The sequence below is a fragment of the Ruditapes philippinarum genome, unplaced genomic scaffold (genome assembly GCF_026571515.1).
Source record: "Ruditapes philippinarum isolate M1 unplaced genomic scaffold, ASM2657151v2 ctg531_1_1_1_1, whole genome shotgun sequence".
In the NCBI taxonomy this organism is placed as follows: domain Eukaryota; kingdom Metazoa; phylum Mollusca; class Bivalvia; order Venerida; family Veneridae; genus Ruditapes; species Ruditapes philippinarum.
The window spans coordinates 69,816-84,077 of NW_026852123.1; the positions used below are offsets into that span (position 1 = coordinate 69,816).

At 31.4% G+C, this 14,262-nt stretch overlaps 1 protein-coding gene across 1 annotated transcript; it reads left to right on the top strand.

The window, feature by feature from the left end:
- Window positions 1-5,178: 5,178 nt before the first annotated feature.
- On the top strand, window positions 5,179-11,057 carry LOC132749661 (uncharacterized). The gene is made up of 4 exons (XM_060739512.1): window positions 5,179-5,635; window positions 6,474-6,574; window positions 8,973-9,159; window positions 9,740-11,057. Exons 1-4 carry the CDS (start codon window positions 5,324-5,326, stop codon window positions 9,866-9,868), a joined length of 729 nt encoding a protein of 242 aa, XP_060595495.1. The 5' UTR covers window positions 5,179-5,323; the 3' UTR covers window positions 9,869-11,057.
- The last annotated feature ends 3,205 nt before the right edge of the window (window positions 11,058-14,262 follow it).

The window sequence follows — 14,262 nt, forward strand, 5'->3', positions numbered from 1 at the left end:
AAGTTTTTTTGAAAATCTTAACAATAACCAACGGACGGTGCAAAAAAAAGTTAAGTAATTCAGTATGAAAAGCCGATGAGGAAACTACTTTTTTTACATGTATGCTTATAATTTACATACATTCTAATACAAGTTTTTTTTAAATGTTATGCTTTATAAAGATGAAATATGCTGTACGAAAGTACATGAAGATCATTTCGGTAGGAAATTCCGATTTTTCTGAAAACTTGTATTCGACCTTTGGTATGCTTTGAGAATATCATTTAAATGAACACCAATATACCCGATATATTTCCCAAAGGATACTACATCATTGACATATCTGAAATAACTTGTCTGTAAAGATTGTAGAGCTCATCATTCGTATTTGTCATAACTGAAATGAAACTGTCTGCAAAATCCAGAGATATAAATACAGAAAGCAACTAAATTACATTGGTCTAAGAGACGTAATTATACATGTATTACTCATAAGCAAAATGTTAACAAAACGACACTTCATTCATTCTGTTTAGTTTAAAAAGTTTATTTTAAACAGGTACACACATTTTCGATTTACAAATAAAACTTTAAGATACATGAAATGCATGAAAAAGGATCCGAAGGAACCGAAAACTATCTATTGCTAAAAGTTTTAGTGTGTATATGTTTGTATATGGAATTCATTCATTTATACTAAGTCCAATAATTTAATTATAATCAAAATTTTAAAAACACTTAAGTTGTTTATGATTTTTAGAGATGCGTTCATTGAATGCCATCCTTCCTAGTTGATCTTTGTTTTCATATTTTGATAATGAGCCCTCCTTCGCCAGAATTGTCTCTCCTAACTTTTGGTGCCAAATTTGGTGCGGTTGTTTTGAAACATAGGGACTGCGTTACGTGAACGTTTCTGTCCCTTGTTGCTTTTTTATTATATTCAAATTAATCCAGAATAAGCCCAGTTTATTTACAAACTTGGGAACGGGAAGAGACATAAGGCATAGTTAGTCTTAAGGTGAGAAGACAAGACATAACGATGAAATGGTATAAAATGCAATTGAAAACGAGAATAATACTGAACCATGACAGTATTTTACTGTCATTGATCAATGTAAGTGACAGTTTTATGTTAAAAAGCGTACATCATCGTAAAGAAAACAATGTCATGAAGTGTTAAGAAAAGTTATTATAATATATAGGTTTTAAACATCTAGCTTAAATCAAATATGAAAGAAAAAAGATTAGCAAGAAAAAACGGCGCCATGAGTGCAACCCAAACATGATCCAGCAACACAGGTCTACCGGCATGGAGCCTAGCAGGACGTCAAAGTTAAAATATCACATAATTGACAAGAACTGACCGATTTTCGACTCAAGCTGTACCTTGAATTAAATCGCCAATAATATTAAAAATATATGCATATCGACAAATTACAATCAGATTAAAATATATGGTTTTTATTAGCAAACCAATACTGTAAAACGGTACTTTTCTTGGCGATGAACATTTATGTTTTTGCCAGAAACAAATTGAAATATAAAAATAAAATTACTTCGTGTAATTTTAAGTGACATTTGGCAGTATGCTGATTTCTTCAACATCACTGTTAGCATTATAATCAACATGCACAAATATCTGAAGATTGACTATCATTATTTTTATTTATCCAATTACACATCTTCTATCCTAAATAGTAAATTTCTGTGACATTATTGTGATTGCTTAATAGTTGTCAACACTGAATGTTTATGATAGAATACAAAAACTGCCTTACATAATTATGAGACTACCCCCACTTTCTTTATCTATATATTTTAAAGGGCATTGGGCATTTATAGACAGTTTTCATGAGTCACATGGGATATTGATTACCAATAAAAATTAAATTATAAAATTGAGATCAATCAAGGCAAAATGCAAAATTACTGCACATCCTAAGAGCACAATGTCATTGTTATTAAAGGAGCCAGTAAATCATGAACTATAATGACTATAGTGCATTGAAGTTTAAATTGCTGGAGATATCATAGAGAAGAACGATTTATTTTCATAGTGTATTATTTTTTCTTTTGATCACTGTTACATGTACGACTATAGCTTATCCTATATATCATTATAAATATTAATAACATGTTTAAACTACTAATATGTCACAGCATTTAAAAGACTAATTTAGTACAATCCAATAGAGCTGTATGCATGGGCTATAACTTTGAAACGCCACAAGGCAAATGACATGCAGAACTAGTTTATTGACAAATGGCATACAGAAATAGTTGATTTAACTGCTGCGTTTTGTTTTTCGAAAAAGAAGATAATAGATCACTACTGAATAAACAGCAATAACTTACCGTTTTGAAACATCATACACTATTTAACATGGCAATTTGAGTAATGACTTTTCTGTCGCAATTTAGATAAATGTGGTGAATATATATAGCAGATGTAGTTTCTTTTTTTAAAAATAATCTTTATGGTTCATAGTTTCTCCCTATTATAGTGTCACATTATAAAAATATAGACTTTCATTAATCAATCCAAAACATAATGAAGTAAATATACCCAAACTTGACAAGTGACAGGTATTTGTTTTACATTTTAACAATGCTTTATACCGTAAATATGTTAAAAACTCAATAGAAAGTTATTTACTGATTCTAGCGGTCGCATACAATTGTTTAAATTGATACGATGTAATACTTTTCAACAAGTAAAATTGATAGTTCCACAGAGGAAATGTGTCTTTAAAATTGTTTATATTATGTTTGATCGAGTTTTACATGAAACGGTATAAGTATTCAAATGAAACAAATCGCATGGTTGCGTAATTTGATAGAGCATGTAGATTTATTGCGAACAATTCGTTGTATCCTACAGTTTTAAGACATGAAAATAATTGCTAAGTAATCTATTACTCCTAGGAGCAATCACTAATAATTGTTTAAAGTCATAAATTGTCAAATGAAAGTACATTGCACTATAAAATTCTATAGAAATGATTGAATTTACATGAGTTTGAAAACCCTACAATAAACAATACAATAGAGCCAGATCATTCGAGTATTGTTTTACAATATTTTTCATGTAGGTTTATTTCAACGGATAAAATGTCTTTTTATAGCAATTCGTGAAGGATGTTGGACGTTTCTAGATTGTTTTGCATTTTGCCTAGAGTTTCGAACGTTCAATGAACACAATCGTCATTGTACGCTTAATTTGGGTTTATGTCAGGTAGGTTCGAAGGAACTGCTGTTCTTGAGCATTGATTCATCCTTCAACAATGCCTCCCCTCCCATGTCTATCCCTCTCGCAGCAACTTGACTTTCAATTGTTTTTTCAAGAACGTCCTTTTTTGCAAAACTTTTTATACAGTTATATTTGAACGTCATTTTTCATTACTTTTACGCGCAGTATTTGACATATTTTAACAGATGAATTTATTTAGAAAAGTTATTACTGTAAGTCATGTGGAAGCCTATTGGATTTTTTGTCATTACAAAAATTGATATATAGCTTTATATCCAGAATTTACTGTTGATCGGTTAGTGGAGACGGCTTACAAATACTCCCTCTAGCCTCTTTAAACTCTGTGTTATGTTGTATATTACTTCAAAGGTGTATTATTAAAGAATGTAAATGATTTATGCTCGTTTGAATATAACGAATAAAAGCATCAGTACTTTTTCTTTTAAGTAAGCCATATTAATTTCATTTGAAACTAACAACAAATAGCATAATTTTTCCTATGGGAGCGTTACCATCAATTTAAAAAGGCTATTGTTTGCTAAATTGAATGCATTCACATGAAAACCCTACAAAACAATGACATGCAGAGGCAATCGCTTTATGCTTATTTTCGTTTTGAAACGGAATATTATTTTGCAAAAAAGACTGCTATTTATAGGCTCAAACAAAGAACATGTCAATCTAAATATCACCCTTTCTCCAGATCTTTCGACCCGTGCGACTAGTGCAGACCAAGATTATGGTAGGCAGGGTCGTGTTTAGACAGTTCATATTTTGACATTTTAATGATGATGGCTTTTTAGAGTCTATTTCAGATATTGAGATATTTAGCATGAAAGGTTTTATTTGACAATTTTTTTCTTTAAAGCATGACAATTTTGTCCATTATTTTGAGTGTTAACGGTTAAAGATTGATTTATGATACTGAGTGAATATTAAATCTTACAGTTCTTGTGCCGTGTAACATACGGTGCTTTATTGTGTGTTTTTTCGGAGGAAAAAAAAAATATCTATAGAATTACTTCTTGAGGAAAAATCGCTATATTTTTTATAAGGCGAAAACACGTGTTTAAATAGTCAGAAATTCCAACGCGCTTTAAAGTGCGCTTTGACGCCTTATCTGTATATGCAAGCTTCATAACCTCTGAATCCCTTTCAGAAATGCTAATGAATCATATTTGTTCCGCCAGTTAGCTTACAAGCATTCCTTTATATGTTGACCATACTCCGCTTTTCTGGTATGGCATGTACGTGCCGCATTAAGGTTTATAGTAACGTTTAGGTTTATTTAGGTTTATGTTCTCCATTTTTTTTAAATAACGGTATCAATATTTTGTTAAGTGATGCAATGTTTTTTCTTTCACACATGTAATTATGTTGAAAATGCGTATGCAATTTACATTTTTCAATAACCGCCCTATAAACACATCTGTGCATGTTCTTAATTCCAAATTTATTATTTTATGACAATCGTCGAATGTTAAGAATTCATCATTTAACATAAATGGTGAAATTTTGTACATACAAACATCAGCAGATATGTATTGCAGTAACAATGAAAGATTAAATGACACACGTTAGTGCCATTCCACGAAAAGCGGCGTAAGCTACCAAAGTAAAAGAAACGACGAGACTTGAAAGTAATCAGCACCAAGTACTACTTTTGTTATTGTTGCATGTTTGACTATGTTTTACACACTCTATAAACCGTATGATTAACCTCCTTATGGGTGAAATCAATTTGACAAGCTTCATTTTCATTCACGCTCCGTCATTCTGAATGCTTCCCTACACAAAAATATCAATTATGCAAGAAATACTTCAGAAACAATAACCAATTGCAAAAGTATTTTTTGCTTCTAATGTGTTATTTTTTCACGAATGCACAATTCATATAAATATCCCCAGGAATAGCGCACCAAACCATTTCTCATAGGAAAGTACATTGAAGAAGATTTCTAGATTTGAAGGAAGTTCGATTTATAAGCAAATCTTTATATAAGTAGTTACAATTTTCTGGTCATATTGATAAAGAGAATAAATAAAAGAAATAATAACAATCGGTACTCATGATATTGCTGATAATAAAAAAACATGGAATTTTCTAAACAAATCACGTATGTATCTGCAATTGTGATGACCATTACCTGTTTAAACTTTGTGAAAGGAAAAACACAGACCTCTGCTTTCATCACGCAGGTCCAAACTATTTCAAATAGACAGTCGTCTGCTACGATAGAATGTGCGTTCAAATTAATGAAGGATGCTTCAAACGGCCATGTCACGAGAATTGCTGAAGGAACAGACTACTGTGAACGACAAACAAAGGCATGGCCTAGTCCAGCGTTCGAGCAAGGATTTGAATACCACAAACTGACAACACTACTTCATAATTACAAGCCACTGGTAAGACAATATCTTCCTAGATGTATGTTTGTTTACTTTCATTTACAGCATTTTATTTAATTATCTTGACGCTTGACGGCATTCGAAAATTACGTACAAAATTTGGAAAAAAAATCATATATCAAAGAAACAAGACGTTTTAAACATGAATTCATGAAGTTTAAGTCGTGAATTCGTGAACTTAGATTGTGAATTCATCAAGTTGAAATTGTGAAGTTCAAAGTGTGAATTCGCGCAGTTGAAATCGTGAATTCGGTAAGTTTAAAACTTGAATTTACGAATTTAAAATAGAGAATAATTTCATAAAGAAGAGTTTTTAATGTCCCTATCGGTCTGTACATCTATACTGAAATGAATTCTTACTTGATATTAATCTTGGAAGAGACATGGTTATAAAAGGAACCATCGCCATTAGACCTCTTATAACGGATCAACATAGTCTTATTTCACAAGTTGCTAAAGAGGAGATATATCTAGTTTTCATAGATATAATGGAATACTTAGAAGCCAGCATTTTCATAATTATGATGATAATCTCGATTACTATGATCATTGTGAAATAGATTGTTAATAATTACGAATAAAATGATGATGACGATGTTATACCTGATTAACTTTATATTCATTTTTGTTCACATCGAGGCCTTTAATAATCGTATTACATACATTAAGGACAACAACTTGACAAAACAACAAGCTAAGAAACAGCGAAAATATTACGAGATTAGTAATAAGCAATCGTTTTTTATAGTGTTTGACTGTTTGTACAAATGCAAAAATTAAATGATGGAAAACATCAGATAACCAATAACTAGTTCAGTGATTATTTTATTTCTAGCTTGGGGACTTCTACAATGAGGTTGGCAGTCATTATCTGGACTCAGAGATAAAAGTTGGAGACCGCTTTATATTTATCATACAAAGGACAGGCATAGGCAGGTATGATGTATTTTCTTTTTATTTCTGTTTTTATTTCTTATATGTTAAACCACTATTTCAGTATAATTTCTTTCCATAAAATTAAAACTTTTTTTTAATTCAAAATAAAAATTTGAATTGTGGCACACTTTCTTATTAAAACCTCATTATTTTAGATCGCATTTTTATAACTAGGTAACGTTTTGGACTTAATGTTATGTCATCTTAATGAAGTACAGTTTCTTGTATTTTCTTTTTAATGCAGCCTTTACAACCTCTTTATCCATGTTTTTGTTGTTGCGGTTTCTTGTTTTTATTGTTTTGTTGTAGCGGATGTTTTTGTTGGGTTTTTCATGTATAGTTTTTTATTGTTGTCGGCGCTATTTATTTGTAGGTTTTTATTCTTTTATTTTTTATTGGGGGTGAAAGATGAAAAAGATGATTCTTACCCAATTCTACCTTTTAACATTCACAAGATAGCGAAATAAAGTTTGTTCATTTCGCCCCCACCCCTTTGGTTCTTGTCGATGCACTTGTTGAACGTCCCTTCGGCGCTCGTGTGTCCTGTTCCGGTTTCAGTTCGGTGCCTTCTTTGTGCTCTGCTCTTGTGGCTTGAATGTGTCTGGGGATGCGTTGCCTTTGCCTTGTTGTCCTTTGTTCTCATTATTTAATATGAACTAGCATTAATCAAGTCATGCCTTTTTCGAAAATATCGTATTGATAAAAGTCAAATTTTCAGTCTTTTCATGTTCTTATTGAAAAAGATACAGACCACTATTTTTGCTGCCGAAGTTCATTTCTTTTATAATCCTGAAATATCGATACATGTTGATGTCAGAGAAGTTGTTAAAATAAGGAAATAATTTTTTCCATACAAACGTGAGATGTTATATTCCCGATTCCTAAAGATCGTTCGGCACGACATTATTGTTGTGCTTGTGGTAATTTAGTTCTTTCTATTTGGCTATTTTCTAATTGGGTGGTTCCAGTATTCCACACTTGAATACTGTTTAATCACCGTTAGGATATGTGGCCTGCTTTTAAAATTTGACTTTTGACGTCTTATCTGTGATATGCAGGCTTCATAACCTCTGATCCCCTTTCAAAATTCAATTTAATTTTGTTTAGTTTCGCAAATTGTTTTCTCGTTTAGGGCACACGCAGTTTTTTACTTGGCGACCATATGCCGCTTTTCATGGAATGGCACTTACATGTGACATTGAAGGTTCCATGATAACTGGCATATGAACACATTTGTGGATGTTTCAAAATTCAAAATTATACCAGTTCATGTTAAATGTTGAATTCTGCTTCAGGTGGTGCTAGGGGGCGTGGACGGTATTTTGCACTTAACAATACCGTCCATGAACATGCCCAATCAAACCGAGCCTGTAACATTTGTAATTTTGACGTGCTGGGCTTTCTTTAGGGATTCTTATTTTCTCTATTTTATCGCCACATCAGCGTTGTTTGTGCCGTGTGGAGGCTGTAAAACGTCGCCCTGTACATTCAATCAGAGATGTTATACATGTATTTCCTATTCCTAAAGATCGTTCGGCACGACATTATTGTTGTGCTTGTGGTAATTTAGTTCTTTCTATTTGGCTATTTTCTAATTGGGTGGTTCCAGTATGCCACACTTGAATACTGTTTAATCACCCTTAGGATATGTGGCCTGCTTTTTAAATTTGTCTTTTGACGTCTAATCTGTGATATGCAGGCTTCATAACCTCTGATCCTTTTTCAAAATTCCATTTTATTTAGTTCCGCCCATTGTTTTCTCGTTTAGGGCACACGCATTTTTTAACTTGGGGACCATATGCCGTTTTTCATGAAATGGCACTTACGTGTCACACTGAAGGTTCCATGATAGCCGCCTTATGAACACATATGCAGATTATTCAAAATTAAAATTGTACCAGTTTCTGTTAAATGTTGAATTCTGCTTAAGCTGGTGCTAGGGGGCGTGGACGGTAGTTTGCACTTGACAGTACCGTCCATGAACAGGCTCAATCAAACCGAGCCTGTAACATTAGTAATTTTGCCGTGCTGGGCTTTCTTTGGGGATTCTTATTTTCTCTTTTTTATCGCCACATCAGCGTTCTTTCTGCCGTGTGGAGGCTGTAAAAAGTCGCCCCGTACATTCAATCAGAGATGTTATATTTTTGATTTCTAAACATCGTTCGACACGACATTATTGTTATGCTTGTGGTAATTTAGTTCTTTCTATTTTGCTATTTTCTAATTGGGTGGTTCCAGAACTCCACACTTGAATACTGTTAAATCACCCTTAGGATATGTGGCCTGCTTTTAAAATTTGTCTTTTGAGGTCTAATATGCTGGACTTTCTTTAGGGATTCTTATTTTCTCTATTTTACAAGTTTGTTAATTTAATAACAACATTAAAACTGTTTTACAGAATGTCGATCGATTTCAAAAACGAACAAGAGGCGACAACAATTTTAGAATTCAGCGTCAGACCAGACACATTTAGGATATACAACAGAATTAATGGAACTTATGGTAAACAAGAAAAGGGCCCACACCCATTCCCAGATTTCAAAACATACAAGCTAGAATTTGAAGTGCAGGAATTGCGTTGGATGGTAATCAGCTTTTATAAAAACAACGTCGTTTGATTCTTTTCTCACGTACAAATAGATAACATAGCTCCTATCTAATTTATATGCAACTTTTTTATTTATAAAAAGTTAATAAAAGTTAATGTATCCGTATATGTTGATCATTTATATAAGCATGAATTGCCATACTTGTTTATGTCCGTAACAATATGCAACAATAGATTTACTATTCATTTACAACTTGTTTTACTATTTGACGTTTTTATAAACATATAATTTTAAAAACACATTATGCTTCTGAAACAAACAATTAAAGTGTTGTTTTTTCTTTATAAATGGCAGTCAAGACACATGCAAGAGTTTTGTAATGTTTAAATGATCGTTTCAGAGCATGTTACATGCTTAAGTGAAAATAGTATTGTTTTATTTGCGATTTTACACACTGCCTTCTTAAAGAATTAGTTTGCGTTTTTAACACATTGTCTTCTAAGAAACAATTTTTATGTTATTTAACTATATGAGTATGTAATGCCACATCTATTTAAATGCATGCAATATAAGCATGGCCATTGGAAATACTAAATTTTGTTTGTTTTATTTACAGATATACGTTGACGACACATATTACGCAAGGTTTGTTCACCGGCATCCCGTCACGTTGATCAGAGAGATCCAAGTCTTTGTTTCGCCGGTATTCAAGTATCTCTCAAAGGCATTTGACCCAAGGATGTAAGGAAATACGAGAGTTTATGTTGAAAAAAAAGCGAAAAATATGATAAACAAGATCGAAGTCACTCTGTTTCTTTAGACAATCTGATACATCGTGAGCTTTGCTTTTATGAAATAACATTAGAATCATGGATAACCGTTTTGGTGGAAAGATGAACATGACTGCATACATTTGAGTAAATGGAAACGGGAACACTTTCGGTATTGTACACAAAGTGGCTTGAACTTAAAATTTAGACTTTATATTTCTAAAACGCATAGCGCCCCAACCCCACCTTTTTGTAGCTGAGTTGTTGATTTTATTGATTGCACGGTTGGTTAATACGATTAACTTTTGGATGATTCACATATTTTTTCTGGGCGATTGATCTTATGGACCAAATTGATTGATTTCGACAAAGTTTTGAGTTATTGTTGTATTATAAAAAAAATCTGCAATTTTATCAGCAAGCTCATTTCTAAGTCATGCAATTACAACATAAGATCACTAGTTGTCACTTGTTAAAAGAAGTTTACATTTCAATATAGTTACAGTTCAACACCTTTGAGCGCAAGAAAATTTGAAATTGAATTAATCATGATCAACTTTAAAAGTTTAATATCAAGCAGTCATGTCCAGTATATACATGTAACAGCCATGTAATAATTACCCATTCTGCTGTACAACGTCATGGGTCACCGGTGAGCTATTTATTTAGCTGTGGAAAGCCAGATAACGTTTTCATCAAATTTTGAGTATTTTATACAATCTCTTTCAAGCACAATTATTATATATTTTAGAGAACTGGCGAACTTGTTTACTTTGTTTATATGTCAAGTGATTATTTGACTGTGTATATTTGCATAATTGTAGTTTTATTACTTTTTGTGCTTGAATAAACACTCTATGTTTAAAAATCAGTCTTTTGTTAGCATGTTTGGTTGGCTTTACGGCGTACGAAGACTGTTAATGCCCTTTGACACTTTAATGTATGTGACGAATTAGATGTAAATGCAAGTACTCTTTTAAAGTAATGCGGATCTAAAAAAATAAAAATAATATTATAGAAACTCAAAAATTAAAATGATCTATCCTTATATATACCGATTATTTACATTAGAGTAAGAGACTATATCCGTATCATTAGATAGTTGCACACAGTTTAGGATTATTATTTGAATTAAATGTGACATATTTCTGTCAATGTAGAAAATATTTTAGTGCTATTTAAAACGCACACTGAAATGGAAACAAAATGTGAATATTGTATAATATTTTGATTTTTAAACAAAAGAACTATACAATCATACTGAGTGAAATAATTGTACAAATATAGAATCTGTATAATCGGATAAGATAGGAATTGAGATATGTTAGCCATTTGCAGTAGCTTTTAAACATAGTTGTTCCCTTCGTGCCATTTAATTTTGAATAAACCGTTTCATTAAATTGACGAAAGAATTAAGGTGAAAAATGATTTAAATTTGTCGGTAATAAAAAACATAAACAATATGGAAACCAACAGTTCGTTTACCATTCTTCGCATTTTAAAAACGTACCACTACCGGTCATGAGTTAGCTGAATCAAATCAATTCTGCTACATTTTCAATTTGTCCGTTTTGGGCTTCTCTACGGACTCTTTTGTATCTTATTTAAGTGTACATTGGATTCAAAGATCGTAAACAATAAAGTACAAAATTTCAACAATCAGATCGTATTCAATTCGTAATTGAAAACAAAATGAAGGTAACAAATGTTTCAGCTTTGTACGGTCATTAGAACATCGAAATAAATGTTTTTATTATCACAAAGGCTTATTGTCTTAAATGTAATTAAGCATATGTTAAAGAAAAATAAGTGGGCAGTTAACAAGCAGTAACTGTTGATGAATATATTTAATGGTTTTAATATGGATTTGGCATATCCTGTTTGATCACAAATAAAAACACTTTTTGTTATAGACATTTACTATTCTAAAGGAAATCCTTTTGCGCAATTGTTTCCGTTCTTGAAATGTTAACGAAAGTTTCGCATTCGAATGATCGGGATATAGGTTTAAATTTCTTTTACAAAAAGGTTGATTCTCTTTACCCATACATTTATCAAGAAAAACAAGGGGAAAAAAGCGGCAAAGCTATGAAGCTTGTTTGTATGCAATCGATTTTACTAGCTTTTTTCATAGCTTTCCGTTTTAGTGCCAAAGTAGATCTATATTTGAAATTTACATGTTATGTTTTAAGGCTTTTTGGCCTCATTGGGAGACCATCACTTGACTCATTCAGATAGCAAAAGCGAACCACAGACATTCTTCTAACTGACTATTGAGTTATATTATTACGTAAATCATCACCCAGGCTATTTACCGTATACCAGTATTAAATGAAGTATATACGGAATGTAAACCGGTTTCCGACAGAAGGAAAACATTTTATCTTAACTAAGTTCATCACATTCAATATCGATATTAGCTACAATATCATCAAACATATGAAATACCTATCGCTCAAAATGAATATTGAGATAAAGGTTTTCGAATCAAATTTGTTTGAAATGAAAAGATTTTTCCATTACCAATAATATAGTGGGTAGACAAAACAGACGCCACCTTTTAAAATTTATCATAAAATTGTGAAAGCACAAGGTCTCCTGAAGATTGTTTATATTCATTTTGAACATAAGCAAACATGTGCTGTGAAAGCATTTTAGCGTTCCAGAACATTTTCAACATCAACGTAAATTGAATGAAACAGGATTAGCGCATCAAAGGAATGATAGTACAAAAAGTAAAGAAATTTTCAAACTTTTAATAGATGTGTAATGTAAATAATGTAAAGAGTCTAAGTGTAATCAAGTGTTATAACTTCTTTAAAATTACACAATATATTTTGACACATTTCAAAAGTAAAGCTTTTTTGTATCACTTTTCGTGAAGTATTATAACAGTTTGATTCCCCAAAAAAAAGTCTGTTTTGTATTTTGGGAAAAAAAACTGGTGCAAAAAATGCTATGTGTTTTTCACTTTAAAACATTAAGTTTTAAACCTTTGACTGGCCCATGTCTGTTTAAATTTAAAACCCAATGTACCAAAATTAAAGGAAACGTTTTTCCCCAAAGTAAGGAAATTTTAATGCTGTTGGTTTAAAAATGTTGATTTCAAGCGTTTTGGAACCCAAACAAAAAAACAAATGGGGGGGATTAATTAAATTTTCAAAAGTTAGTTTGAAATGTTTTTTTTTGCCCTTTTAAAGTTTTTTACTTTTTTTGGTCCATACTCGGTTTAATTCTGCGGAAAAGGACTGGTACGCTTAAGCCAATGTCAAGGGGAAAACAAACCAATTTGTTTGCCTGGAATTTTGAACGCCATGGTCCCTTTTAAATTTTATAGATTGGGTGACACGCCCCCCTAAAGGGATATATAATCCTTTATATTTCCCCCGACTTTAAAATTTTTAAACTTTTATAAAAAAGGGTAAACAATATTTCAAATAGCATTAGCCCCCCCCGATTAAAAACAGATAAAAAGGGTTTTTTGTTTTTTGTATTTTTTTTGTCGACTTTTCAAAATAAATTTGTGTTCTTTCCAAAGGGAAATCATGTTTTCTACTCCCAAAATTTAATTTTTTAATGGGTAATTTAATTCTTTAAACCCAATTTTTATATAAGAATTTTTTTTTAAAAAAATAAGGTTTTAAAGGCTTATAAATAAAAGGTTTTATTTTAATTTTCACCCACCAAATGTAAGGGATACTCCCAAAGGAACAATAAATTTTATATGAAGAAAAACAGTTAGGGAAATAAAAGGGCTGAATAAAAACAAAAGTGAAAATTTTCCAAATTTAGCACTGGGTTTGGGCCTTTTTATCCCAGGGACCCTTATACGTTATTGTTTAATAGGGTTTTTCATTTTAAAAAAAAACAACCCTTTCATTTGTTTTTTAATGCACAATAAATATCCAAAAACAATTTTTTCAATGCACAATAAGCCCCCAAAATTTCTTTGTCCTCCCCGTAATGATATAATGGGACCCCCCGAGGACTGAAGCATTTGTTTAACCAAAATTTTATTTTTCAGAATTTTATATACAATTTTTCAATTTACAAAAATACAGAGACAAAATTAAATAAATTTTTTTAAAAAAAATGGATTAGAATGAAAGGGGCAACCATTCTTATGAAATTCTTCTTAAGTGAGTAATTACATATATAATAGGCGCTTCATAATTAATACATCTTTATAAAAACTGAAGACGAATATAATAAAAAAAAAACAAAAATCATGAGTTTATATTAAAAAAAAAAGAAAACACAGAATTTAAATATGTATTTAAATGCTTAAAAAACATAAAATAGTTCCATTGAATATATTTAGATGAATAATATATTGAAGAATGCAAAATAAATTAATAGATCGAATTAA